Source organism: Styela clava, chromosome 1, assembly GCF_964204865.1.
Source record: "Styela clava chromosome 1, kaStyClav1.hap1.2, whole genome shotgun sequence".
Classification (NCBI taxonomy): domain Eukaryota; kingdom Metazoa; phylum Chordata; class Ascidiacea; order Stolidobranchia; family Styelidae; genus Styela; species Styela clava.
Window position 1 is genome coordinate 11,270,960 of NC_135250.1, and position 27,449 is coordinate 11,298,408.

The 27,449-nt window shown below is 36.6% G+C and overlaps 1 protein-coding gene across 1 annotated transcript in view; it reads right to left on the reverse strand.

Annotated features, from left to right (window-relative positions):
- LOC120340877 (titin-like) overlaps window positions 1–27,449 on the reverse strand; it is a 99,494-nt gene that overhangs the window by 29,278 nt on the left and 42,767 nt on the right. Inside the window, exons 145-219 of the mRNA XM_078115256.1 lie at window positions 27,230–27,445; window positions 26,592–27,133; window positions 26,397–26,501; window positions 26,091–26,313; window positions 25,744–25,905; window positions 25,451–25,657; window positions 25,194–25,367; window positions 24,996–25,118; window positions 24,745–24,923; window positions 24,539–24,656; window positions 24,358–24,465; window positions 24,101–24,280; window positions 23,029–23,183; window positions 22,812–22,953; window positions 22,581–22,731; window positions 22,357–22,508; window positions 21,391–22,268; window positions 21,149–21,321; window positions 20,849–21,060; window positions 20,589–20,773; window positions 20,310–20,507; window positions 19,947–20,148; window positions 19,775–19,872; window positions 19,478–19,688; window positions 19,248–19,368; window positions 18,630–19,161; window positions 18,296–18,558; window positions 18,040–18,218; window positions 17,723–17,957; window positions 17,495–17,618; window positions 17,237–17,391; window positions 16,895–17,159; window positions 16,419–16,817; window positions 16,145–16,346; window positions 15,834–16,066; window positions 15,452–15,757; window positions 14,869–15,262; window positions 14,514–14,792; window positions 14,113–14,404; window positions 13,732–14,032; window positions 13,488–13,661; window positions 12,948–13,393; window positions 12,581–12,865; window positions 12,208–12,511; window positions 12,009–12,122; window positions 11,803–11,920; window positions 11,195–11,714; window positions 10,980–11,122; window positions 10,678–10,889; window positions 10,201–10,503; window positions 9,793–10,104; window positions 9,497–9,710; window positions 9,196–9,411; window positions 8,254–9,112; window positions 7,975–8,174; window positions 7,642–7,889; window positions 7,431–7,566; window positions 6,961–7,343; window positions 6,681–6,866; window positions 6,348–6,558; window positions 5,320–5,779; window positions 5,028–5,245; window positions 4,690–4,948; window positions 4,419–4,600; window positions 4,020–4,338; window positions 3,464–3,626; window positions 3,231–3,380; window positions 2,919–3,148; window positions 2,525–2,698; window positions 1,781–2,441; window positions 1,562–1,702; window positions 1,313–1,486; window positions 569–1,224; window positions 279–492; window positions 61–201 (exon numbers count right to left, since the gene is read on the reverse strand). Coding sequence (XP_077971382.1) covers window positions 61–201; window positions 279–492; window positions 569–1,224; window positions 1,313–1,486; window positions 1,562–1,702; window positions 1,781–2,441; window positions 2,525–2,698; window positions 2,919–3,148; window positions 3,231–3,380; window positions 3,464–3,626; window positions 4,020–4,338; window positions 4,419–4,600; window positions 4,690–4,948; window positions 5,028–5,245; window positions 5,320–5,779; window positions 6,348–6,558; window positions 6,681–6,866; window positions 6,961–7,343; window positions 7,431–7,566; window positions 7,642–7,889; window positions 7,975–8,174; window positions 8,254–9,112; window positions 9,196–9,411; window positions 9,497–9,710; window positions 9,793–10,104; window positions 10,201–10,503; window positions 10,678–10,889; window positions 10,980–11,122; window positions 11,195–11,714; window positions 11,803–11,920; window positions 12,009–12,122; window positions 12,208–12,511; window positions 12,581–12,865; window positions 12,948–13,393; window positions 13,488–13,661; window positions 13,732–14,032; window positions 14,113–14,404; window positions 14,514–14,792; window positions 14,869–15,262; window positions 15,452–15,757; window positions 15,834–16,066; window positions 16,145–16,346; window positions 16,419–16,817; window positions 16,895–17,159; window positions 17,237–17,391; window positions 17,495–17,618; window positions 17,723–17,957; window positions 18,040–18,218; window positions 18,296–18,558; window positions 18,630–19,161; window positions 19,248–19,368; window positions 19,478–19,688; window positions 19,775–19,872; window positions 19,947–20,148; window positions 20,310–20,507; window positions 20,589–20,773; window positions 20,849–21,060; window positions 21,149–21,321; window positions 21,391–22,268; window positions 22,357–22,508; window positions 22,581–22,731; window positions 22,812–22,953; window positions 23,029–23,183; window positions 24,101–24,280; window positions 24,358–24,465; window positions 24,539–24,656; window positions 24,745–24,923; window positions 24,996–25,118; window positions 25,194–25,367; window positions 25,451–25,657; window positions 25,744–25,905; window positions 26,091–26,313; window positions 26,397–26,501; window positions 26,592–27,133; window positions 27,230–27,445 — 19,100 coding nt within the window. The remainder of the gene's footprint in view (window positions 1–60; window positions 202–278; window positions 493–568; window positions 1,225–1,312; window positions 1,487–1,561; window positions 1,703–1,780; window positions 2,442–2,524; window positions 2,699–2,918; window positions 3,149–3,230; window positions 3,381–3,463; window positions 3,627–4,019; window positions 4,339–4,418; window positions 4,601–4,689; window positions 4,949–5,027; window positions 5,246–5,319; window positions 5,780–6,347; window positions 6,559–6,680; window positions 6,867–6,960; window positions 7,344–7,430; window positions 7,567–7,641; window positions 7,890–7,974; window positions 8,175–8,253; window positions 9,113–9,195; window positions 9,412–9,496; window positions 9,711–9,792; window positions 10,105–10,200; window positions 10,504–10,677; window positions 10,890–10,979; window positions 11,123–11,194; window positions 11,715–11,802; window positions 11,921–12,008; window positions 12,123–12,207; window positions 12,512–12,580; window positions 12,866–12,947; window positions 13,394–13,487; window positions 13,662–13,731; window positions 14,033–14,112; window positions 14,405–14,513; window positions 14,793–14,868; window positions 15,263–15,451; window positions 15,758–15,833; window positions 16,067–16,144; window positions 16,347–16,418; window positions 16,818–16,894; window positions 17,160–17,236; window positions 17,392–17,494; window positions 17,619–17,722; window positions 17,958–18,039; window positions 18,219–18,295; window positions 18,559–18,629; window positions 19,162–19,247; window positions 19,369–19,477; window positions 19,689–19,774; window positions 19,873–19,946; window positions 20,149–20,309; window positions 20,508–20,588; window positions 20,774–20,848; window positions 21,061–21,148; window positions 21,322–21,390; window positions 22,269–22,356; window positions 22,509–22,580; window positions 22,732–22,811; window positions 22,954–23,028; window positions 23,184–24,100; window positions 24,281–24,357; window positions 24,466–24,538; window positions 24,657–24,744; window positions 24,924–24,995; window positions 25,119–25,193; window positions 25,368–25,450; window positions 25,658–25,743; window positions 25,906–26,090; window positions 26,314–26,396; window positions 26,502–26,591; window positions 27,134–27,229; window positions 27,446–27,449) is intronic.

Consider the following 27,449-nt stretch of genomic DNA (forward strand, 5'->3'; position numbering starts at 1 on the left):
TTAGGAAATTCTATTACAGGAAACTAAAACAAATTTGAAAAGATTGTAACTTGAGCTCACCTTCACATTCTGAGGGGCACTAGCAACACGGAAAGAGTTTTTAGCAACAACCATAGATGATTCAGTTGGAACCCCTGCACCTAATTTGCTAACAGCCATTACTCTGAACTTGTATTCAGTGCCTTCAAGAAGCCTCTTTACCTAAATAAAAAACAAGAAATGATGAAAGGAACAGTCTAGAAAGCTTCTAGATATAGCTTTGCAAAAATAAAACTTACGATGTAAGAGGTAGTTTTTATATCTGATGCAACAAAACTCCAAGACAGACGGGAAGTATCTCGTTTCTCAATAAGATAGTGAGAAATTGTTGCCCCACCATGGTTCAATGGAGCTGTCCATGATAGGGTACAAAGATTTGCAGACAGGTTTTTAATTTCAATTGGTCCGACAGGGCCTGGACGATCTTGTACGATTAGCGTAATATTCACAGATCTGTAAATAGATAATATCATCATGCAGTATTAGGTTTATATTTGGCACTTACATTATCGTTCCACAAAATACCAACCTAGATCCAGCGCAGTTTGTCAAATCCAGTCTGTATTTCCCACTGTCATCACGATTAGCATTTGGAATGAGCAAACAAGAATCTAGATAAGTGTTGACAACAGAAATCTTGGTATTACTCTCAACTAAAACATTATCATGGGACCATTTTACTGAAGGCAAAGGTTTTCCAAAAATTGCTGCAGAAATTTTTACATCATCACCAGGTTTGGCAAATATAGTGTCTTTCAAATTTCCATTCAGTTCAAGTCTGGGAGGCATGAATGAATTTTGGCATGTTACTGGATCTGTTGCTTCACTCGTTTCAGAAGTTGATCCAGCAGAGTTTCTAGCAGAAACACGGAACTCGTATATGCCATTCTCAACCAAGCCAGTAACGGTGTAGTAACATTGTGAAATATTACTGAAGTTACATCGAAGCCATCTTTCTTGATCAGATTTCAAACATTCTACAAAATAGTTGGTGATCCTAGCACCACCATCATTTTCAGGTTTACACCATGAAAGGCTGACTGATGAATCAGTAATAGCAGTTACTTCCAGATCTAATGGAGGTGTGACCTGATCAATGGCTATAACAGGATCGCTTGCTTGACTGGGTTTGCCCCGGCCAGCTGCATTTTCTGCAATCACTCTGAATTCATATTCATGTCCACTCTGTAATAATAAAACAAGACTTAAAATAAGTACTTACCTGTAATTTATATACATGCTTTGCACTAACGAAATTTTCAGTTTATACTACCTCTAGTCCAGTAACTTTATATTTCTTTTCTTTGATGTCCATTCTGTTCGACTTTGACCAAAGAAGGCTGTTTCTTTCCTTGGTTTCTACATGGTATGCTATTATTGGACTGCCTCCATCATGAGTGGGTTCATGCCACATTAGACATATACGATCACATGCCACTTCAGTGGCCTGTGAAAAAAAATAACATATCACTGTAGTTCTGAAGACATAAATCTATTTCAAGACTAATCTACTTGTACATACCCTTGGGATTCCAGGTGCACCAGGTTTCCCAAATGGATATTTCACAATGACTTTATCAGACATAACATAAGGTCCACATCCCAATCTATTTTCTGCAGCTACACGAAATTGGTAGTCTTTTCCAAGAGTAAGCTTTGAAATCTATATAAAAACAAATTTTATGAGTTTTTTATTATTAGTTAGAAAATTATTCAGGTTTGTAAATTTTTATAGACATACCTTTATTTTTGGTCTAACTGCAGCTGCACAATCAATCCATTTTTCTGAGCCAACTTCTCTGAATTGTATTGGGTAGTTGGTAATTTGACATCCACTATCTTTTGCAGGTGGTGACCAGCACAATGTGACAGAATTTTCTGTAACAGCTTCAATTTTTAAATCTGCCACCTCGCAAGGTTTGTCGTAAACATTGACTTTAATTTGAACACTCTTTACACCAACTGTGTTACTTGCTGTTATGTCATAGATACCCGCATCCAATAAACAACATTCTTTAATGGTTATGCACGTTTGGAAAAGGTTTGTAGTGGTTGAAACGCGAGAGGTTTGGCGTAAAACAACACCATTCAGCTTCCATGTCACTTCAGGTATTGGCTTGCCACTTATTGGTAATGCAAAAGTTAACGAGCTTCCAGCTTTCTTATTAATACCACCAGTTGGAAGATCACGGGCATCAATATCTGCGCCTTCTACCAATTCCTTGGCAATAACCGGCTTTGGTAGTTGAATTGGTTCACTCATTCCTTTGTCATTCTTTGCCTTCACTCTAAACTGGTATTGGCGACCTTCCTCCAATCCTTTGATCACAGCAGTTGTAGAATCAACGCCTTTACATTGTTGCCAATTGTCAAACCCAGCCATCACCATTTCCACCACATACCTGTAACAAAATTGAATAATTTAAGCCATCAATTTGAATGACCATTCCAAGAAAACCATGAAAAGAAACTCAATTCAACTTACCCTGTGATATCACTTCCACCATTGTTTTCTGGTTTTGTCCAAGCTAGGGAAACTGAAGATTTTGTTGAATCAATCAGTTTGATTAGAGTTGGTGCAGAAGGCTTGGTTGACAGCAATACTGGAACTTTGGTTTCCACTGCGACACCCAGACCTTGGGAGTTTTCAGCCAAAACCCTGAAAGAAAAAATTAAAATCTATGGTGTCTGGAATAATTTTTGCTTCCTGGAACAATTTGACGACTATTCACAGTCCACAATATTGTATGAGTGATAATTGGTCATTGGGCAAGCAAACATCAATTTTATGGAGGTGATTACAAAGAAGAAAATATCATTAGAATTAAGGTTTAAATCGTCAGACATTAGTAAATACTATGAATCTGATATATTTATACCTGAATAAGTAGCTGTCTCCTTCATTCAAACCAACAACTTGGTACAAGGTTCCAGTACAATTGTCAGTAACAGTGGTGAATGCTTTTCTAGAAATTTCCCTTTTTTCAATGACATAACTTGTGATGGTGGCACTTCCATTATTTTCTGGAACTTCCCAATCTAAAGTAACTGATGTGTTCGTCACACCTTTGATATTGAAGTTGCATACTGGTCCTGGTGTAGACAATACCTGCAACAAAATAGTTGATTATTTATACAAGTTAAACACTGTATATGTAGAAAAAAAACAATAGAGAAAAACTATAGCCTACCTTTACTTGGAATGACAAGTCAACAGTGCCTTCGCTGTTTTCAATGACTGCAGAATAAGATCCAGAATCGCATCTTCCTACATCATGCATTGTCAATGTGGTAGAACAATTGGTTGTATCAATGATGGCTCTGGTTTTTATTGTGTCATCCTTGAAATAAAGCAGAAAGATATTCAGGCTGTCTCAAAAATGTGAAACAATGTGTTTAATAATTAAAATAACTTTTACTTTACCTTGTCATTGGCCTTAATCCAAGTTACAGCTGGAGCTGGCCTGCCATGGAAAGACAATGGAATTTTGATGGAATCGCCAGCTTTCACAACAATGTTACGATGAATGTTTTCATCTATAACAAATTCAGGTGGCTCAAGAATATCCATGCATAAGACAGGGTTTCTGAAAAAAAATCGTAAAATTTAAAAAAATGATACAAAAAGGTATTAGACGAGTGATTCTCAAACAGTGGGTGGGATAGACAATTTTTTTGAGGGGGCGTGAAGCTAATCAAGAATAATATATTTGTTAGATTTGATCTTGCCTTCCTTATTTTCGATATTTACTTTTCTTTATTATGGACACGTATTTTTAGCATGTATTTTGAATAAAACATACTTTCGCCAAACTATCTGTTATTTGTAGCTTATTGTTAGCTACAGGTACTGTGAGGTACTACTTAGGTATTTGTGAGGTGGGGCGTCAGACATGACAAATTCTAAAAAGGGGGCGCTGCTTAAAAAGTTTGTCAACCACTGTATTAGACGGTATGGCAATCTATTTTATGTAGCTCACCTTGACGTGTTATAACAACCAACGCCCATCTTGTTGACTGCTGCAACTCTGATTAGATAATTCATTCCTTCTTTCAATCCTGTCACATTGTACTCTGTTTCTGTGCAAAGCTGTGATCCTGTAACCTTTAACCAATTCTGTGTTTCCTCTTCATCATCAGACACATCTACCAAAGAGGTATCATCACACTTCTCCTGATCAGTTTGAATTTGTGTTACTTGTTCCAATACTTCAATAACATATCCTTGAACTTCACTACCGCCATTAATAGCGGGCGGCATCCAAGAAATATACACAGATGATCGAGTAGTGTCTTCAACTGCAATAGTAAATCATAGGGTTGAAAAAGGCACTATATAAATATTCTGTATATATTTTCTGTAATCAACATTAATTCACCTCTTAAAGCAAGTGGTGCATCTGGTGCAAATATTGGATCTTGTGCAGTAACGAACGGAGTGGAATCAGATGATGGTCCAATACCAGCAGCATTTTCAGCACAAACACGAAATTCGTATATTTGATTTTCCGAAAGTCCTCCAATCCGATAGCACAGTTCAGAAATGGGTTCTTTTGTCACTCTTAAATTTGAAAATATGAATTGTAATAACTACTAGATTTAAATAAAGATATTGAATAAAGCACATTGACAACAGATTTTCACACCAACCTTATCCATCTTAATCCTTGTTTCTGCTTCTTTTCAACAACATAACCAGTGATTTGAGATCCACCATCATTTTTCGGACGTGACCAGAATATAGTAACAGACTCTTTTGTTACACTTGCAATTTCAGGAATGGGAACCTTTCCAGGCTTTGTAAAAGGATTTTTAGCCACTGTATCATGCGATTCTATGGCTTTTCCAACACCATATTTATTTTCAGCTCTTACTCTAAATATGTATTCATTTCCTTCAGTCAATTTCCCTAAAAATAAAAATTTATTACTCGTACTTTTGGTGAATTCAATAAAATCTGAAATAGTATATTAGTTTAGTTACCACACCTATTATGCAGCTTGTTCCATCCACATTTGGACTGACTAGGACCCAAGCAAGATGACTAGTTTCTCTCTTTTCAACAATATAGTTTGTGATGGGTGCACCACCATCTTCCAAAGGTGGCAGCCATGAAATTGTACAGTCCCCAGCAGCTACTCTAATTACATCAATTTTCCTTGGTGGTCCAGGTCTGTCCAAAACGATCACATTGATAGATAATGACCTGGAATTTGAAGCGAGTGTAATTTTAAAAATGACCAACTTAACAGTTTAAGTCACTTTATCATGATACCATACCTGGTTCCAGCAACATTGTTAGCTGTAATTGTATATTTCCCACTATCAGAGTGTTCAACAATTGGAATTTCAATGCAAGAACACGAGTCTTCATTTGTTAAATTTATTCTGGGTGCCTGTGTGATAATATCTTGGTCTTTTTTCCAAGTTACAACTGGTGATGGTTTTCCATGGATTTCAGCATCAATCTTCAAACAATCTCCCCCCCGTACCAAAACAACCTCAGCAAATTTAGCGTCTATGTCAATAGTAGGTAAGGAAAAATCATTTCTAAGTGTAACGGGATCTGCAGTCATTGCTGGTAAACTTGTTACACCTGCTGAATTTTTGGCAGATACTCTAAACTGATATTCTGCATTTTCAGTTAAACTTTCAATGGTAAAGTGAGTTTCTGATACATTTCCAAAATTACATTTCTGCCAACGACCAACAGGTAGTTCCAACTTTTCTATGATGTAACCTGCGACAGTTAAAAAATGAATACACACAAGAATTATTATTTTAAGCGGGGCTTAGATTACAATTTTTAGCATAAGATCCTAAGCATCCTAACCAGTACATATGCGAACAATTTGTACCGATGAGCACCAGAGGTGGACAAAATCGAATATTTTACATTCTGAATACATTTCAAGAAATATTTTCGAATATGAAATATCGATTACAATCCAAATCTGGGGCACGTTCGTGTGGATATTACACAAATACACAAATCACTATATCTTCATATATAAAACGACATAAATATGAATGTCAATGTTTTTTCTTTGTCGTTCGTTACTAGTTAAGACATTGTGTATTTTGTTCTACTTGTCTGACGGCTCGAAATCTATAATTTTAAATAAAAATGTTCCAATTATCCCTAAATTCAAAAATTTACTATATAGAATATAACGAATTTCAAATGTATTCGAATATTCGATTAGTTTTGGACATTCCTGATTAGCACTTATAAAACTCGAAGTGAAACAAAATTGACTCATATTCCATCAAAGTACCAGCTAAATAATGTGAGAGCAATTAAATACCTGTTATTTTCACACCACCATCGTATTCTGGTTTTTCCCAACGAAGTGTAACTGAATTGTTTGTCACATCAACGACAGTTAAGTCAGGAGGTGCATCCACAGCATCCAGAGTCTTTGCAGGATCTGATACTTTGCTGTACTTTCCAACTCCAGCCATGTTCTCCGCTTGTACTCTAAACTCATATTCTTCCATCTCTTTCAAGTTTATAACCTGGAGTTAAATTATCTTGCATTACAACAACAAGATTTGACAAAGTCGTTCACTTTTTTATATCATTTCACAATTAATGTAGAAGAAAATTCTGTTAAAGTAATTCATAGCACTGGTAATACCTTGTATACAGTAGTAGTGATCAAACTCTTTGATGCCTTCATCCATGTTAACGAGTTGCGTTCTTTCTTTTCTATATGATATCCTAGAATAGTCGAGCCGCCATTATTCATAGGCGGCTGCCATTTTATGGTCATAGTTTGTCGGCTACTTGCAGTGACTTCAGGTGCGCTGGGAGCTCCGGGTGTCTAAATAAACAAAATTAATTGAAAGTACAATTTTGAGTTTAAAATTATGAAAAAATTCAGGATTCTTGAATTTTACATCTTGTTATATACCTACCTTAAATGGAAATTTCACTCTGACTGTTGGAGACTCCAGTGCAAATCCAATACCGTAGCGATTTTCAGCTTTGATCCTGAATACATAGTCCATGCCAGTCTTTAATCGCTTTATTTTCAGTGATGTACGAGCAGTGGAACCAGAAAGAAGTTTCCATTCTTTGTTTTCATCTGCCTTGTCACGAACTTCCACCACATAATTACTGACTGCGCTGCCCCCATCAGCCAAGGGAGGATTCCATGACAAGACCAAAGAGTCAGAGGTCATATTGGAAAATTCAACTGGTCCTGTTGGCGAAGCTGGTTTGTCTAATACCCTGATGATCACTGGCACAATTTTATTGCCATAGGCATTTTCGAGATGCAAGTTATATGCGGCCGAATCTTAAAATTAAATATAGAAAAGTTATTAAGAAAAACAATCAAAATCTGAATTTTAAAAATGATTCATCATGTCCGAAGGCATCAAACCTTTTAATTCAGCATCCTTGATTGTAAGTTTGGCAAAGTTTCCATCAAATCCGAAATTAACTCTGCTTGTCATTTTCACTTCCTCATTGCCTACTTTCCAAGTTGCTGTAGGCATAGGTTGTCCTTTAACAAGTACCTTAAAAAACAAAGAGTTTACATTACATTCAACACAAGTTTCCAGCATCTCAAAAACTCCTTATATCTTACTTACCTCTGCAATAATAAGAGTTCCAGCACGACCTTCAACTATTTTCTGCTGCAGGCCTCCTAGTTCAGCATCAGCTGGAGCAACTTGTTCTTTGATCAAGACATAATCAGATAACGCTTTTGGTTTACCTATGCCAGCACTATTTCTTGCCGAGATACGGAAGGTGAATTGCTGACCTTCATTCAGATTTTTAATTGCATACACAGATTGACTGGATTTACATGTAGCTACCTTGCTCCACTGATCAAAGCCTGGAAGATGTTGATGTGGCAGTTATAAAAAAAAAATGATGTTTAACAGGTAAAACCAAAAACAAAAGCTTTTGGTAACACTCACCATTTTTCTGTTGCTCTATGATGTATTCAACAACTTCACTGCCACCATTGTAATCTGGTTTAGACCACTGAAGTTTCACAGAATTGTTGGTTATTTCTGTGCAACGCAGATGGGTTGGCAAACCAGGTTCTTCTGAAATTTGGACTGGGTCTTTGGTGTATGCCGCATCTCCAAGTCCATTACCATTTTCTGCTAGAATTCTAAAAAAAGTCAAAACAAAACGTTGGATGAAACTCAAATTACAACACATTTTATGAATGTACTGGCAGACATGCATACCTGAAGAAATATTTAAATCCTTCATTGAGCATTAAATATTGATAAGTCAAATCTTTGCAGCATGGTTCAACTGTTATCCAAGACTTCTTTGTTGCTTCTCTTTTTTCTAACACATAGCCGAGTATGTTACTGCCACCGGTGTTCTCTGGTTCTTTCCATGTTACAATCACTGTGCTTTTACTGACATTTGACACCATAAAATCTAATGGAGCTGTGGGTATATCTAGTACAGTCACAGTAGTCACAGCAGTAGCAGTGCCAGAATTATTTTCAAGCAAGAGAGAGAATTTTCCAGAGTCGTAACGTGTTGCTTCTTTGATAATAAGAGTTGTCTTATTGCTAGATGTTCCAATTGTCATTCGATCTTGATTTATATTTTCAGGAACATTCCATGTAACTTTTGGCATTGGTCTACCAGAAAATGAAAGTGAGATCTTAATAGTTTCACCACTTTGCAACGTTAGCGTCTTCTTCAAATCTTCAAGACTTGTAAACTCTGGAGCTTCTGTGCAATCAACCGGAGCAATGGCTTGGCTTGTAACTGATGGCAATGAAGGACCGCAGCTATTGTAAGCTACTACTCTAAAATGATAACATTTTGTTGGGTCCAATCCAGTGACATTGAATGATGTACCACGTAATTCAGATTTGCTGGCTGCTGTATACCAATTCAAATCTTCAAAACTATCTTCACCATGGCTTTGAGGTTCACTATCGCATTCATCTTTATTCTGATTAGTTGCAGTCACTTCAGCATATTCAATTGAGTATCCAATTATGTTCACACCTCCATCGTATACTGGTCTTGACCATTTAAGGGACACAGATGTAGAGGTGGTATCTAACACAGTTGGCATACCTAAGCAAAGATAAAAACAGTATTAAACACTGAAGATCTTGTACTGGAAACACAATTAGTGTGCAAGATGATATCAACGTTACCTGGTTCATCTGGTTCACAAACTGGATCAGACAACTGAATAAATCCTGATGATACGCTTGCAGGTCCTACTCCAGAGTTGTTTTCTGCATACACCCTGAATTCATGTTCTGAATTTGCCTTCATATCAGATATCACAAATTTACAATCGTTGATTAGTGCTTTATTCATTCTAATCCATCTTCTGGATGTCTTTGATCGCCTTTCAATTACATATCCTGTGAATAAGTATGAAACAATTTTATTGTAATAGCGAGGAATTATTGAATATTGCAGAAAAAAAGACAGTTATTAATCACTCACCATCTACAGCACATCCATGAGTTTCGGGTCTCATCCAAGTGATGGTACATCCTCCTTCTTCCACTTCACTAACTTCTGGAATACCCGGCTGCCCAGGTGGGGTAAATAGAGTGACAGCACGTACTGCATCACTTTCTAATGCCATTCCGATGCCAAATTTGTTTACAGCTCTTACCCTGAATGTGTATTCATTTCCTTCCAGCAGACTCGAAACCTGTTACAATTCGATAATTGAGAATTTTGTCCTCGATTATTCAATACAAATGAACAGAGAAATCAAACCAAGAATAGGATACCTTGTGATAGTTTGTCAACACTTCATCAGAAACCAAAGTCCATGCTATTCGTGAAGTTTCCTTCTTCTCTAAAACATAGTGTGTTAAAGCAGATCCACCATTTTGGAATGGAGGTTGCCAAGTAAGGACACACCCACTGGAAGTGACATTAGAAACATTGAGTGGACCCAGACAAGAACCTGGTGAATCTCGAACCTTGACAATTATGATAATTTGATGTTCTCCTCCAGCATTCATTGCTTTAACAGTGTAAGCTCCACTGTCCTCAAGTGAACAGTTCTTCACACGAATGCTGGTTACTCCATCACTTGTCTGTAGAATGATAACAGGCATTCATTACATAACAAAAAAAAATTGAAAATGATAAATTTGTTAATAAATTGTAAATGTAAATATTGTTCAACTTACAGTTTGGCTAACTTTACTGTTTGGTGATATTGCTGAGCCATCTTGCAACCACTGCACTTTTGGTGTAGGATTGCCACTGATATACGCTTGCAAAACAAACAGTTCTCCAGCGCTAGTAGTGAAGTCATTATGATATACTGCATCAACAGAAACCTTTGCAGGTTCTATTTCATCTTTGGCCATGACTGGCCCAGTAGATTCTGATGGCATGCTGATACTTCCAATTGCATTAACAGCAATTGTGCGAAATTCATATTCATTTCCTTCAGTCAGACCATTAATCTCCAGTTGGGTATCCAGGAGCTAAAAATTCGAAAATATATAAACAAAACAAAACTTTGACAAAACCATAATACTAAACCATGTAAATCTTATCTATAATGAATTGCAGACCGAATCAAATGCTATGTATAGATTTGCTTGGGAAAAATAACTTTCAAGCAACCATACAGACAAATAGAGTTCAAAATCTCAAACCTTATTAAAATTAACTTTCATCCAATGACCATTGGGCAGATCAAGTCTTTCAACAAAGTATCCAGTTAATTTTGCTCCACCATCATATTCGGGTCTTCGCCATTGAATGACAATACTGTTATTACATATATTTGCCACCTCAATGTCACGAGGTGGGTCTATTGGATCTCTCGTAACTACTGGATCAGATGTCTTGCTGCGTTTGCTTAATCCTTAAGAAACGAAGAAAAAAAAAATGTTAGTAAAGTCTTGTAAAGTCATTAGGGCATGATAGTAAAAATTTGTAAACAACATTTTCTCACCTGCTAGATTCTCTGCAAGAACCACAAATTCATATTTCAGACCAGGAGAGAGATTTTTCACCTTGAAGCTGTTGCCAGAAACAAGATGGCAGTTTGCTTTTGTCCATAGAATAGAACTTGCATCTTTGTATTCAACATGATACCTAAAGTGAAAAATCGTTCATAAACATTTGTTCTAATATAACACACATTTTAGCACTAGCCAAGTATTTTACCCAAGTACTGGAGAGCCACCATCATTTGTTGGTTCCTGCCAGGCGATTGTAATGGCTTCTTTAGTGATAACCATTGCTCTTGGTGCTCCTGGGGCCATTGGCTTCTTGAATGGATGCTTTGCAATGATGCGCGTAGATTCTAATGAATCACTCATGCCAAATCTATTTACCGCACGAACTCTGAAAATGTATTCTAATCCAGTAGTAAGACGAGGTATTTTGGTAGATGTTTTTGTCACATATCCAGATGATTCTGTCCATCCAATATTGGGCACCAGCTTGTCTACAATGTAATGTGTAATTGGAGTACCCCCATCTTGAACTGGCTCATTCCATGAAATCACTGCATACTCTGCATGGACCTCCAATATTTCAATTGGACCCGATGGTGCAGATGGTCGTTCCATTACCACAATAGAAAATGTAGCAGACTTTGATCCAATGACATTTTCTACCTTGATGCTGTAAATACCTGCATCCTTCAGTGTCAGGTCCTTGATGGTAAGCTTTGCAACATTTTCTAAAATAAAAGGTAGAGAATAAAGAATAAAACTGATAACACCGAATAGACAGTCTAATTGAAAACACATATACAAGTTTCAACAAACCTGTTATATCAGTATTCACTCTGCTGGTTTCCTTTATAATTTCATCATTGCAAAGAAACATAGCTGTTGGGGTGGGTGTCCCAGAATATGGAATGCTCACATTGACTTCTGTTCCAACCTGTAAGTAAACAATAAATGCAGGTGAAACTATGAACAAACACATGAAAATATATCTTATAAATAACATCCAATCTAGCATAACTTACCTTTTGTGAGATTTTATTGTTGTGCAATTTGCTCATATCAATGATTGGTGGAACTAAAACTTCTTTCGCTGTAAACTGGGCAGTTTCACGAGGATCTGATAAACCAGTATCATTCTAAAAAGTAATAAACAAAAGCAGATAGTAACCTAGAATAAACCAGAACACATTTGATAATAACAGCTAAACATTATTACAGTACCTGTGCACGGGTTCTCAACATGTAGTCTTTACCGGTGCTGAGTTTGTTCACAACATAACGTTGATTCTTTGTAGATCCCGCAACTTTCCAAGCCTCAAATCCACCCCTTTGTGAGATTTCAACCACATAACCAGTAATCGGACTTCCACCATCATAATTTGGTTTTGCCCATACAATAGTGGCGCTGGTATCAGTGATATTTAATATTTCAACAGAGTCTGGTGAACTTGGACACTGAGAAACTTTGACGGATTGTTTTGTTTCTGATGGCATTCCCACTCCATGCTCATTTTCAGCCATAACTCTGCAAGTGAACGAAACGTTAAAAAATACGAAAACAAAACCCTACATTTATTCTTATGCTACACCATACCTGAAGAAATAGGAAGCTCCTTCAGCAAGGTCAGTAACCTCGAAAGAAGTGGAATTTGTTGATCCAGCTTGTTGCCAAGCCTTTCGTGTGGCTTCTCTTTTTTCAACTATGTATTTAGATATAGAAGAACCACCGTCAAGACTTGGGGAATCCCAATGCAGCATAACATGCTCAATGGTAACCTCTTTGACTTCGAAATTGTTGCATGGCCCCGGAGTATCAATGACTCTGACAGTTATCGTCACACATGTGGATCCAGATGAATTTTCAGCAGCAAGAATATATCTGAAAAATTTGTTAAGTGTAAGGATAAAATAGGTATGCTAGTTTCGTGAGACTGAAAGCATTGGATTATTATAGCTCTTACCTTCCAGCATCAACTCTAGAGCAGTTGTTTATTAATAACATGGTAGAATTACATGTAGTTTCAATTTGAGCCATTTCATTGATTGATCCATTTTCATATTCCCATTTCACTTCTGGTGCTGGGCGTCCATGAATTAATCCGCTGAGTTTGATGGATTTCCCAGCTTTGACAGAAACGTATTGCCCTACTTCCGCATTCAAATCAATCTCAGGAGGAATTAAGATGTCTTTAGGACGGCAAGGCTCCGTTAGATTTATCGCATCACCAATACCAGCAGAGTTAACAGCTGACACTCTAATATTATATTCCCGATCTTCTAAGCCAGTCAATGTGTACTGATTTCCTGGAACACCTTGCTGTGTTGTACACATTATCCAACTCAAATCAGTCTCAGATTCTTCGGTCTCTGAATTATCAGGAAGTATTTCAACCACGTACCCAGTTACCTGTGAATTATTTAAAGACAGTTTATATATTTTTTCGTTCTAGATTCACACAACAATATAAAAGTTAATATATTTCATATAATACCAAACTTACTTCCGAGCCACCATCATATTGTGGCGGTGACCATTTTATGCTAATAGTAGAGCAAGTTGTATCGATTACTTTAAGAGACTTTGGTTCATCTGGTTCATAAATTGGATCCATTACTTTAACCATGTCAGAAGGCTCGCTCGATTTACTTTTGCCTTCAGAGTTTTCAGCAAAAACCTAATAAAAATGATGTATTAAGTTTCATTCCAAGAAATTCTCACTGTATCATTTTATTACAACTACTAACCTGAAATTCATATTCCTGTCCCTCTCGTAGTCCAGATACCCTGAAACGACTTTCACAGATTTGCATTGATGTAACACGCATCCACCTCGTTGACTGCTTTTCTTTCTTTTCTAGCAAATAGTTTGTGACATCAGAGCCCCCAGTTTCTCGTGGTGGTTGCCACACAAGCAGAAGACCATTTTTAGTTATATCAGATACTTCTGGTTTACCAGGAGCCCTAGGAACAGTAAATGGATTGATTGTAGTGATTGGCCTAGTTTCAGTCACATCTCCCAGACCCAGTTTGGACTCTGCTCTCACTCTGCAAATACAATAAAAGAATATTAGTTTTGAAATATTCACAGAACAAAAACAGTATTTGTAATGTTCAAATATCTTTACCGGAATATGTACTCATTGTCTTTGACCAGATGACCAATTTGAATAAAACGAGAGGTTAAATCGGTGCTTATTTGTGTCCAATTAACTCTGCTTGATTCTCTTTTCTCCACAACATAGTTTGTAATTTCGCTGCCACCATCTCCTGCTGGAGTGTCCCAGGTTAAAGTACATTGATTAGCTGTAATATCCTCCACTGTTAGATAGCGTACAGCAGATGGTACATCCATCACCCTGACTTTTACAGACATAGTTCTTTCTCCAGCATCATTACGTAGATGTAAGTTGTACTGACCTGGGATAAAAAACATCGATTTGTCTTGAATATTTCAAAGATGTGTGCATGCATGCAATGCGATTCACAATGTATATTTGAAATTATAAAATCTTTTCAAACCACTCACCACTATCATGCCTTGTGCTATCACCAATAGCAACTGATGTACAAGTTTCCCCTTTAACAATCTTGATTCTTTTTGAAGCCCCCAATTCACCACCAGATTCTTTTGACCATGTAATCACTGGTTGTGGTTTTCCATATATCCTGACAGAAAATTTAATGGTGTCACCAGCCTTGACAACCATGACATCTGTGAGGCTTTGGTCATATTCTATTGATGGCGGCTCAAGCTCATTTTTACAAAGTACTGGGCATGTTGGTTCACTTGGTTCAGATATAGTGCCTGAAATGGGTGAGAAATATATTTTAAAATATGAAATTAATGAATGATAACACATATTAAAAAATATATGAGTTACCTATTGCATTCTTTGCACTGACTCTAAACTCGTATTGCTTGTTTTCAATCAAGCCATCCACTTTGTAAAATGTTTCAACAACATTACAGAAATTACATCTTAGCCATCGCCCATCTGGCAATTCGAATTTTTCTATGATATAACCGGTAATGCTGCTTCCTCCATCATATTCAGGTTTGTTCCAAGTCAAAGCTACATAGTCGCTGCCAACACGTTCCACTTCCATCTCCTCTGGTTGATCAATTGGATCGGAGCAAAGCACAGAGTCAGACACACGACTTGCACGACCAATACCAGCATCGTTAACCGCATATACTCTGAATTCATATTCTAATCCTTGCTCAAGCCCGGTAGCTTTGAATGCAGTGTCAGTAATAGTCACTCTGCTGGATTTCTGAATAATAAATATTCTCAAATTAATTTTACATATTACAACAAAGAGTACTACAAAACAATTTCGTCTAGCCATAATGAATGTAATACCAGTAATAGTCAATTTGCTAGATTTGCTAATGTCAAATGAATTTTACATTTTGAACAAAGAACATTACGAAAGAATAGTCATTTATCCCTACTCTTATACCTTCCACAAAATGGAGTTCTTGTCTTTATGTTCTACTTGATATCCAATAATGGCAGATCCACCATCATTGACAGGTTCGTTCCACTTAATTGTAGCAGAATATTTTGTGAATTTAGCTATCACAGGCTGACCAGGTGGTCCAGGTATTTTGAATGAATGTTTCGCAGTAACTGAATTTGAAGTCAAAGCAGGTCCAACTCCAAATCTATTTCTTGCTCTGATTCGGAATATGTATTCATTACCTTCAGTGAGCATAGTGGACTTGACTGTTGCATAAATGCATTCAGAACACACATTTGTCCATACCTGTAAATATCAAAAGTGTCAGTCTGCAAATTTGAGCCAATTTTAATTATATTCAAAATAAAAAAAATCAACCTACCGTGCTTATAGCCTCTCGTTTTTCAACAATATATCCTGATATCATGCAGCCTCCTGTGTTTACTGGTGGATCCCATGAAATTTTGATAGAATTAGATTGGACACAATCAAACCGCACAGGGCCAACAGGTGCTCCAGGTTTGTCATACACAACAACTTCCACTGAGGTTTCTGCAGCACCTGAAGAGTTGGTCGCTGTAAGTTGGTACTCGCCAGCATCATCGGCAATACAATCTGAATGAATAAGTTGAAAAAATGAAACTGATATCTTGTTTTCTATTTGAAATTAATTGAGTCTATATTGTAACAAACCTTTTATGATTATCATTGAATATTCGCTCGTGGTCTCAACAGAAGCACGACTGGTCAATGTCATCTCCTGTCCACCCTTACTCCACAACATATCTGGAAATGGTAGTCCAGTTACATGAACTTTTATCTTTGCCTCTTTACCTTTTTTGACATAGCAACACAAAGATTTTTGACCATGAAGTTGAAACCGCGGCACCTTCACCTGAAAATACATATCAAATGTAGAATACCTTATATCAAAATTATTCTTTCATCATTTGTTCAATAAGATTACCTCTTCTTTTGTGAGGACAGGCTGCAACATTTCACATGCATCACCAAGACCATTAAAATTTAGAGCTTTGACTCTGAAATAATACTCTCGTCCTTCAGCGAGTCTCTTCACTGTGCCATAATTTTCTTTGACTTGTGATGCTTGTTTCCATTGATCACTACCAGATTCCCTGAACTCTATCAAATAGCCAGTGATTTTATTTCCACCATCAGAGTGTGGCTTGGACCAGCTAAGTGATATGGATTTTGTTGTAGTTTCCGTAACAATCAATTTGCCTGGTTGACTTGGAACTTCTGACACACTTATAGCATGCTTTGTTGTACATGGAGAACTGGTGCCATACTCATTCTTGGCCATAACACGGAAATAATAGCTTAATCCTTCGTTTAAGTTCAGAACCTGAAATATGAAAAAGAAATAATTTAATTTGGGCAGTTCTAAACACAAATTTTGTTAATAGATTTTTTTTTTCTTACCTTGAATTGGTTTTTTGTACAAGTAGTAGATACAGTCACCCAAGCCTTTTTCGTGGTTTCTTTTCTTTCAATGATGTAGTTCGTAATAATGCTTCCACCATCACTTTCTGGAATGTCCCACGTCAAAACCACGGAATCTTTAGTTATATTATTATTGCTAAGATTCATGGGAGTGGAAGGGCAGTCTAATATAACAATGTTAATTTCAGCTTTCTTTGTTCCAGCACTGTTTTCCAGGGTTAAAGAGTACTTTGACGTATCATACCTGTAAAATGTATTTGCACAATTGAATTTAAAGCAATAATTATAGTCATGAATTTATTTTTTTCCTTTTTGACATACCTAGAAGCAGCATCAATAAAGAATATTGATTTGCAGCCGATTGTCTCAACATGAACTCCTTCAGGTAAAGACAAGCCATCTTTGAGCCAGGTGACAGATGGGAATGGATTTCCATGACATACGGCAGATATTTTGACAGTTTCACCAGCCTTGACCTGAAAAATTATACAGCAATGTGTAATTTTGTTGAATGCTATGTTACCTATGTTGAAGAAACGTAGTAAAAATTATAGTAGAACAAAAAATAATCGCAGCTACCTTTAATGATTGACGAATGTTGACATCAATATCAAAATCCGGTGGTAATAGGACATCTTCAGCAGAAACTTTGCTTGGTATTAGTGCAGGCTCACCAAGTCCAGCTTCATTTATTCCAGTGACCCTAATAACAAAATAGCATGATCTATTTACAAAGCTCAAGTTTTCTTAGTCTTGATAAACCTTCCAAGAACAAGCTGGATAAAAGTGACTTGGTTATATTTGTACCTGAATTTATAGAACACATTCTCCTTTAAGCCGCAAATTGTGAAAAAACACTCAGAGTTTCCAGTTTGGCATTTAACCCAGCAATTCTCCTCTTCAACATCATCTTGATCTGGTTCAAGACTGGCATATTCTATAAGGTATTCTCGGACATCTTGATCATCTTCAATGGGTTTACCCCAAACTAAACTTATTGTGTTTTTCGTTGTATCTATGACTCTAGGATCTTGTGGTGGGCCTATATTGAATTTTAGCAGTGTTTAAAAAGTATTTTATTGCACAAATTACAATTTTTAAAAAATAATGAAAGATTGGATAACCTGGAGGATATATTTGATCACATATTTTCGCAAACATTGATATTTCTGATGGTTCACTTTGCCCAGCTGCATTTTCTGCAATAACTCTGAATTGTTGTTCTGAGCCCTCGCATAGATCACATACATCAAATCTATTCTCAAGAATATTTTTGGAAATTGTGATCCATCCAAATCCTCTTCTGCAAAGTGAAAGATACATATAAATACCAGGGGCAAGGGTATATGATTATTTTTAAAGTTCTGTACCAGTGCTTACTTTTCGTGGCATTGAAGAACATAATTAGTGATAGAAGATCCACCATCAGTACTTGGAACTTGCCATGATACCATGCAAGAATTGCTTGAAATGCACGAGATCTCAACATCAACAGGTGCACCAGGTACTGTAAATGAATTTTCTGCCTTGAAAGCCTCAGAATTAGCAGGATCACTTTGGCCATATCCGTTAACTGCCATGACTCTCAATTCATATTCATTGTATTCAATCAAGTTGGAAACTTTTACTGAAGTTGATTTTACCTATAAACAATAAAATATTCTTCAATGTGTTCATTAAATGGTTATTATACAAACATCGGCTAGTTACTTACTTCAGATGAAACTAGAGACCATGCTAATTTGCCAACTTCCCGTTTCTGCAGAATATAATGAGTGACATCATCACCACCATTGTTCTTTGGTGCAGACCAACTGATTGTTGCCATATTTGCTGAAACATCAGATACAACGATGCATCCAGGTGCCTGAGGTCTGTCAAGAACTTTAACTTCAACACAAGCCGTTCTTGTCCCTCCAGAATTGGAAACTTTGATGACATACTTTCCAGAATCTGAAATTCTTGAATTTCTTATTTGAACAGAGCTTTGCAAAATCGAAGACGTTATGCTCAAGTTGTTGTCTTCTTTGAGCCTAGTTTCATCTTTAATCCATGTGATATTAGGTTGAGGTCTGCCAGCAATGAAAGCCTCCAACTTAATACTGTCGCCAGCTTTTACACTAAGACCGCCTTGCATGATTGGATCAAATTCAACCCTTGGTAGAATACATTCATCCTGACACATAATCGGTTCAGATTCCTCAGAAAAGTCTGATATTGATCCTGCAGCATTCTTTGCAGAGATTCTTTGTGAAAAAAAAGATTGCAATATATCAATCAACATTCTTGATAATTTAACTACTCAATCCCCATTCATAAATTCATACGCTACCTGAATACATATTCAGACTTTTCCAATAGACTATCAATAGTATAGGTTCTTTCAAGAACATTACTAAAATTGCATTTCACCCATCTTCCAGCTGGAAGCTCTCTTCTTTCGATGATATAACCTGAAATCAAAAATCAACTTCAATCATGCAACAGTCTAATAAATAAAACAATAAATAAACAAAAACAATGAATTAAATTTTAATATAGGTAGGTTAACACTTTATTTACCAGTAATTTTGGATCCACCATCGTACTCAGGCTTATCCCATTGAATTGTGATTGCATTCCGGGATACTTCCACAGACTCTGGTTGACCTGGTGATTCAATACTATCGCAGCACAGAACTGGTTCAGAAGGTCGACTAAATTTACCTATTCCTGCCAAGTTTTCTGCACAAACCCTGAACATATACTCCAGACTCTCAGTGAGGCCAATGATCTGTTAAAAAAAAAACTCAGATTTATTCATTCCGTATTCTCCAAAATCTAACAATTTTATGTTGTTTGAAAATCATCCGCAATTACCTTGACAGTGTTTGTCTTGATTGAGCTACGCATTGCTGGAGCCCAGAGAGAAGCATTACGATCTTTCTTTTCGACATGATAGGCAAATACTTTTGAACCTTGATGCAAATAAATAACACAGATTAGATAAATTGATAATAAAATTGAAGACTGGACTAGAAAAACTACATACCACCATCATTTGTTGGTTCTTGCCACTCCAACTCTACAGAGTCCCTGTTGCATTTTGAAACTTCAGGCTCAGCAGGCGCTCCTGGTCTATTGAATGGATATTTGACAAGGACAGTTTTGGAAACGAGAGGCTCTGAGCGCCCAAATCTGTTTTCAGCAAGCACTCTAAACATGTATACTTGACCACAAGAAAGCCTGGTAACCTGCAAAAGATTTATTTTACTAATTGTGAAAAGATGAAATAAAGAAAGGGACCGGCAGAATCAAAAATATAAAAAAAATGGTTTATTAATTAATGTAGCCTTGTTTCATGTACAGATGTTGAAGCACTTTATAAAAAAAAGTATATATTCAAGAGCCCTACTTTCAATGTCGTCCTGGCCACAGATCCAGAAACTTCCATCCACTGGTCACTTCCTTTCTCACACTTTTGCACAATATAATTATTGATTTGAGCTGCACCATCATGAGATGGAGGTTTCCAGTTGAGAGTGAGAGAATCCACACCAATATTAGAAAACTCAATATCCCTCGGTGCACTGGGACAGTCAAATATAATAACCTAAACAAAGAAAAAATTGGTTTATTTTGTGAAATAAATTTTACTTAAAACCAAATAACAGAAAGAATTCCCAAGTATAACCTTGACAGGAATGGTTTTCGATCCAACATCATTTGTCACTACAACTTCATAAATTCCAGCATCTTCACGCAAGCATTCGTTGATATTGAGAATTGTTTCAGTCTCGCTTGTTTTAGAATTTATTCTGTTTGTTTCCCTCATAACTTCACCTTTTATCATCCATTGAGCTTTTGGAATGGGCTTACCTACAATGCAAAAGTTATATTCATTACAAAGCTGTTTTAGTTCCAAGCAATAGAGTTATTAGTCATATAACATACCAAGTATAGGAAGCTTCACATTTATATCAGTTCCAGCCTTGGCAGACACCGACCCCATGTATAAAGCATGTGAATCTACGCTAGGCCTGTACATATTGTCTTTAGCTGTGACTGGATGCAAGGTCTGTGTTGCTTCACCAGTTCCAACAGCATTCTTTGCTTTAACACGGAAGTTGTAGGATGCACCCTCGTTCAAATCCTTGACTGTAGCACTGAGAAACGGAAAAAAGTTTAAAAAAATTGAAAAACAGATTAAAAAACAGATAAGCTATAACTGTATACAACAAATGCTTTATATACCTGAAATTTCCCGTTGACAGTTTGGAAATCCAACTATCCACCCCATCGCGCTGTAATTCAATGATGTAGGTGATGATTGGGCTCCCACCATCACTATCTGGTTTTGTCCACGACAAAGATGCAGTTGTCTTCGTTGTTTCAACCACTTCAATTGACATTGGAGCATTTGGTACCTAGGAGTACTTGTGTTATAATTTTGTTTCAAATAACTAAACATATTTTGACAAAATGACAAAACGAACCTCTGAAATTCTCACAGGTTTCTTGGTTTCAGATGCTTCTCCAATGCCAAACTTGTTCTCCGCCATGATTCTGAAGAAGTATTCCTCTCCTTGCATGAGACCAGTCACTTTAAACGATTCTCTGATAACATCCGTTGCTACAGTATACCAAGCTTTACGTGCGGCTGACTTCTTTTCAACAATGTAATTTGATATATTCGCACCACCATCTAAGAGTGGTGGATTCCACTGGAGGAATGCTGTATTTTTTGTAACAGCTGTTATACACAAATCATCCACCAGTCCCGGACAATCCAGTACTTTCACATTTATAGATACCTCCTTCTTTCCTGCTATATTTTCTAGCGTAAGACTGTATTTTCCACTGTCCTCTCTAATGCAGTCCTTGATGATGAGTAGAGTATACGAGGAATTACTCTCAATGCTGCATCTGTTTTGGGGTAAACCCTCATCCTTGCTCCAGGTTGATACAGGTGTAGGTCGGCCTTTTATAGCAACGAACAATCTTATAGAACCTCCAGCTGAAACTGCGAGAGTTCGACGTAAATCGGCATCTAAATCGAAGGCTGGTTCTTCAATAATATCAACAGCCTTAACTGGATCAGAATCTGGGCTAGGCTCCGATTTTTCAGTACAGTTGAACGCAACAATGCGGAATGTATACAAAATATCAGGTTTCAAATCTGTGACATTGTACTGAGATTTTGTGATCTTCTCTTTGGTTTCAAGAATTGTGTATTCATTTTCATTTTCTGATATTTCAATAGCATACTCAGTTATTGGTGATCCCCCATCATATGAAGGCTTCGGCCATGATAGTAACACGCTTGAGCTGGTGGTGTTCATTACTATAGGTTGTCCGGGAGCTTCTGGTTCATCTAAATAAATTTTAAGATGAAAGTTGATTATTATAACCCATTGATCAATTTATCAAGTTAAAATATATTAAATTCACATTCAACTTACCAACAGGGTCCATAGCCTTTACCAATTTTGTGGGTTCACTTGCAGGTCCAACTCCAGCTTTATTTTCAGCTGCTACCCTGAATTCGTATTCATGATTCTCGGCCAACCCAGATACACAATATGTACAGCCCTGTACCACGTTCCGACTACATCTGTAAAATAAAGACAATAATGAGTGATCGTCCCTATTGTTTTTAAACATTTGTATCATCATTTTAACATACCTAATCCATTTTGATCCAGACCTTGTTCGTCTTTCAATATGATAGCCAATAATGATATCATTTCCAGTAGCAGCAAGTTCTTCCCATTCAAGCATTAAACTGTTTTTCGTGATATCAGAAACAGCAGGTTGACTCGGCATACCAGGTAATGCTAAAAATTATTAATTATTGTTATTGTATATTTAAACCCCACATTGCATGAAAAGAATATAATTAATCCATAATACTTACTGAATGGATTTTCTGCGATAACTGGTTTTGAATCTAGTGGCTTTCCGATTCCATACTTGTTCCGTGCAGATACTCTAAATATATACTGAATTCCCACAGTCATTCTTGAACAATTGTATTCACATTTCGAAGATTCTCCAACCTAAATTTTATATATTATAAATTACCAAATGACAGAAAAGTATCACACCCAATTTCAAATCAAATTGTATTTCACCATTGTCCAAAGTAGTCTACTGGCTTCACGCTTTTCAATGATGTAATTAGTGATTGGACATGATCCGGTATTCTTTGGTTCACTCCACTGTAATTTGCAGCTGACTGGTGAAACATTGCTTACTTTAATAGGCCCTGTGACTTTGCCTGGTTTGTCTGAAACAAATTAAAATGAAGTGAATTTGACTTACAATATATCCCTGAAAAAGCAAAATTTCTCAAGTTATTCAGAGCCATAGTAAAAATGACATGACTATCAGTAGTATCATTATCAGTAGTTTATTTTTACACATTCCGAAAATACACATTGTACAAATAGGATAAAAAAAAAGAAAAAATGCATTTCAGTGTGAAAGGAGATGTGATAAACCCGTAATGAGCAGCGTCACCTATAAGGAAGTCTAACATTAAATTTAACTAAGGAAAAAAAAAGTTTAACATTAAATACTAAACGAGGGAAATAAAATACATTCAGGCGACCCGAATATCAGAGTCTCGTTCATAACAAAGAAGACAAGCGACTCCAGTCAAGACAGCCGGGGTGACCATGTCAACCGCCTTTTATTAGATAATAAATGAGCTGAGCAACCTCGTTTGCCAGCTGCAGTACAGGCCATCGTTTTTTGGGGGCAGTTCCTAATTCGGAAGACATTAGCAAAAAATATTATTGGAATCAAGTTCCGAAAGCGGCTTTTAATCTACACTCATGGAAATCTACAGTGGCATGGTGACTGGGTGCTGAAGGCACAACAAAACAAAGGTAAACATAATTCTATTGAATACTAGATTATGGGCTGTTGAATTATATGATGAACTAAGGCCATTTCAGTGTCAATATAATTAGATGTACCAAATGCAATGATATGTGATGGTGGAGGACACCATAACTAATTAGTAATTACTTGCAATGATGAAAAAAAATTCAGCAATTGCCCACTCTCACACAATCATCCCACACACACAAGTCTTAGGCTGAAATATCTATTTGTTTTATTGCTCTAAAATATAGAGCACAATTAATCTAAATGAGAGGTAAGTGGACAAAGTATATTTGTGCTCCAAAGTATACATACCCAGTACATTGACTTTGCAAGTTGCTGTCTGGTTCCCATAATGATTTGAAACTGTTATGGTATATTCTCCAGAGAGATCTCGCTTGATATCTTTTACAGTCAAAGTTGCATGTGTTGCATTTCTATCCATTTTGAAATCATCATTGGATTTGATGTCTTTGCCAACATGACACCAGTACACTAAAAATTGAATAATATTTGTAAAGAAAAGTATGACAAAACAATTGAATTGACTAAATGTGATGTGACCACAATACCTTTAGGCACAGGCTTTCCACTGACGGCTGCTTGGATTTGTACATCTTCACCAGCTCGAACAGTGAAGCCATTTACCAATGTGGATTCAAGAGCCACATTCGGAGGTTCTAAAAATATAAACAGTTATTTATGAAAGAAACAAACATACACATGAGTTAATAATATGACCATTGGACATACCATATTCCTCTTGGCAAATAATTTCTTCTGTGGGCTCGGAGGGTGAAGAAATACATCCTGCGGAGTTCTTGGCTTTTATTCTGAACACATACCTTCCACCAGGATTCAGATTACACACCTGTTTGTACAATTGAATTACAATGTTAAATTTTAATTTCTTAACCAGTTTGTAATAACAAGAGCAACTAACTAAGTGCTTACAATACCTTATAGTCTGTATCGGAAATATTTGCAACATTGATTTTTGTCCATAATTTGGAAGGAAGGGTTTGCATTTCAATGTCGTATCCAAGGATTTTATGACCACCATCAAATTCTGGCTCTTCCCACCTCAAACTAACGGTTGTATCGGTGCATTCAAATGCAACAGCATCACATGGAGAATCTGAATTTATAATATTATTTAAACCAATCAATTTTGCAACAACAAACAACTAAGCTCAAAGAAATGTCTTACCAATTGGATCTAGAGCAAAGATACCATCCGTGGGAGGTGATGGCTGCGATCTACCTGCTTTGTTGCAAGCACTGATTCTATATTGATATTCCAAACCTTCTGACAGTCCTTCAACAAGGTAATCTGAATACAACAAAATATTATTTGAAATTGCAGAAAAAATCAATAGTCATCAAAAACGTTCACACAATGTTTTACCATTGCTAGTAGTATCAGATACAGTTTTCCATACTACAGAGTTTCGTTCTTTCATCTCTACAATGTATCTTGTAACTGTAGATCCTCCATCTCTTCTTGGAGGATTCCAGCTGACCATCATAGATTTTCTACCCACTGAGGAAACAGTAGGTGGCGCTGGAGCATACGGTACATCTGTAAAAACAGAATCGAAATTATATCTTGCAACTTGGAAGCATTTTATAACTACAAAGCTTTTAAGGATTTGTAATACTTACTAAATGGATACTTTGCAATGATGGCCTGTGACATCACTGGTGAGCTGATACCAAATCTATTTTCAGCCATTACACGAAACTTGTATTCATTTCCTTCTATCAGTCCAGTTGCTTTACAGCTGGTGTTTGAGACAGATGATGACACTAGATTCCAGGTTCCAACAGTCATGTCAAATTTTTCAACAACATAATTTGTGATGTCGGAACCTGCATGATTATGGGAAAATATGTAGAAAATGTTTTTAAAAAGTTTCCTAATTGTTTGTAAATATGTTCTCAGTTAGTAGTTATACCTCCACAATTTTTTGGTGCCATCCATGACAACACAGCAGTCTCTGAAGTAATATCTGATATTTGAAGTTGTCCATGAGGTATACCGGGCTTGCCAACAACAACCATTTTTATTGCAGAAATTTTCTTTCCAGCATCATTCTCAGCAGTTATGATATACTTTCCTGTAAATTAAGAATGCATTTAAAAATACATTTTGTTGCTGAAATCTTAATTTATACAATTCAGGAGTTAGTTTCCTTACAGCACAACAAAAATGATTTGACAGTTCCATATCAATCTAGTACATCTTGACTTCAGTTTTCAATAAAATGATTGATGAAAGTATGATGAAAATGTAGTCTTATACCTGCATCTGACTTAAGAACTTCTTTGATAACCAAAGTGGTTGAGATTTTCGTAGTTGTTGTGGAAACACGTTCATCGACAACCAAGTCATCATCACCTTTAGCCCAGGTCACTTCCGGTAGTGGAGAAGCAGACATAGGTATTCTCATTTTTATTGGTACGCCTTCACGAGCTGTGAAGATCAGATTGGGAAAGCCACTCAAATCAAATGTAGGTTCGATCATCTGAAAAAATATTTACAAATATATTACTATTACAAATAACATTTACTCAGTAACATCTTAGTGAAATCTCTCAAAATACTCACTTGATCACAAGCAGTAAATGTTTTTTCTCTAGGTGATCCAAGTCCAGCTTCATTCTGTGCAGACACTCTAACACTGTACTCTTTATCTTGGGATAAACCAGTGATCTTTGGAAAAAAAAAAACGGTTATTATTAACATTCCATTCCCAACATCTCCGGGAGAATCTTCAAAATATATCTATAATCTCATACTAACCTTGTGAGACAGTGATTTTGTGATCACAATGTCTTCAAATTCATCAGAATCTTCATCACAAAGCTGAACCAAATATCCAGTTATTCGACTTCCCCCATCATAGATTGGCTTTTCCCATGCAACAATAGCGCTCTTTGCCATCACATTAGCAATTTCAAATCTGAAAACTTGACCAGGTTCTTTAGTGACTTTAATTGCATCTTGAGTTTCTGTTGGTACACCAACACCATATTTGTTCTGAGCCATCACTCTGAAGACATACCTCTTCCCAGTTTCAAGTTTGGGAACAGTCCAAGATGGTACTTTACATTTTGTGGTAACTGTGGACCAAGCTCTTCTTTCCTCTTCTCTTTTTTCAATAACATAATTTGTTATCTCAGATCCTCCATCATTGAGTGGTTCTTCCCATTCAAGGGAAATCGATTCCAGTGTAATATCTTTTACTCTTATAGGACCAGGCTCTCCAGGGGAATCCAAAACAAGAACAGAAATTGTAGTAGATTTTCGACCACTGCTATTGTCCAACGATACCATGTATTTATCTAAATATTATTACAAAGTGTATTTGTTAGTATAAGTCTATGCAATGTTTGGGAGTCTTTATAATATTCAAGAAAAAGCAGACAATAAAAAAATACCTGTGTCATCTCTGTTACAATTTGGAATCATTAGAACAGAGTCCCAATCAGATGATTTAATTTCAGTGCGATTAATCATTAAATCAGCACCCATTCTTGACCAACAAGTACGAGGTACAGGACGGCCATTTATTCCAACTTTAAGTTTAATGGTGCTACCAGCTTTTACAACAACATCACTCTTGAAATCTTCATCCAAATTGAACTTCGGCGACTCTGA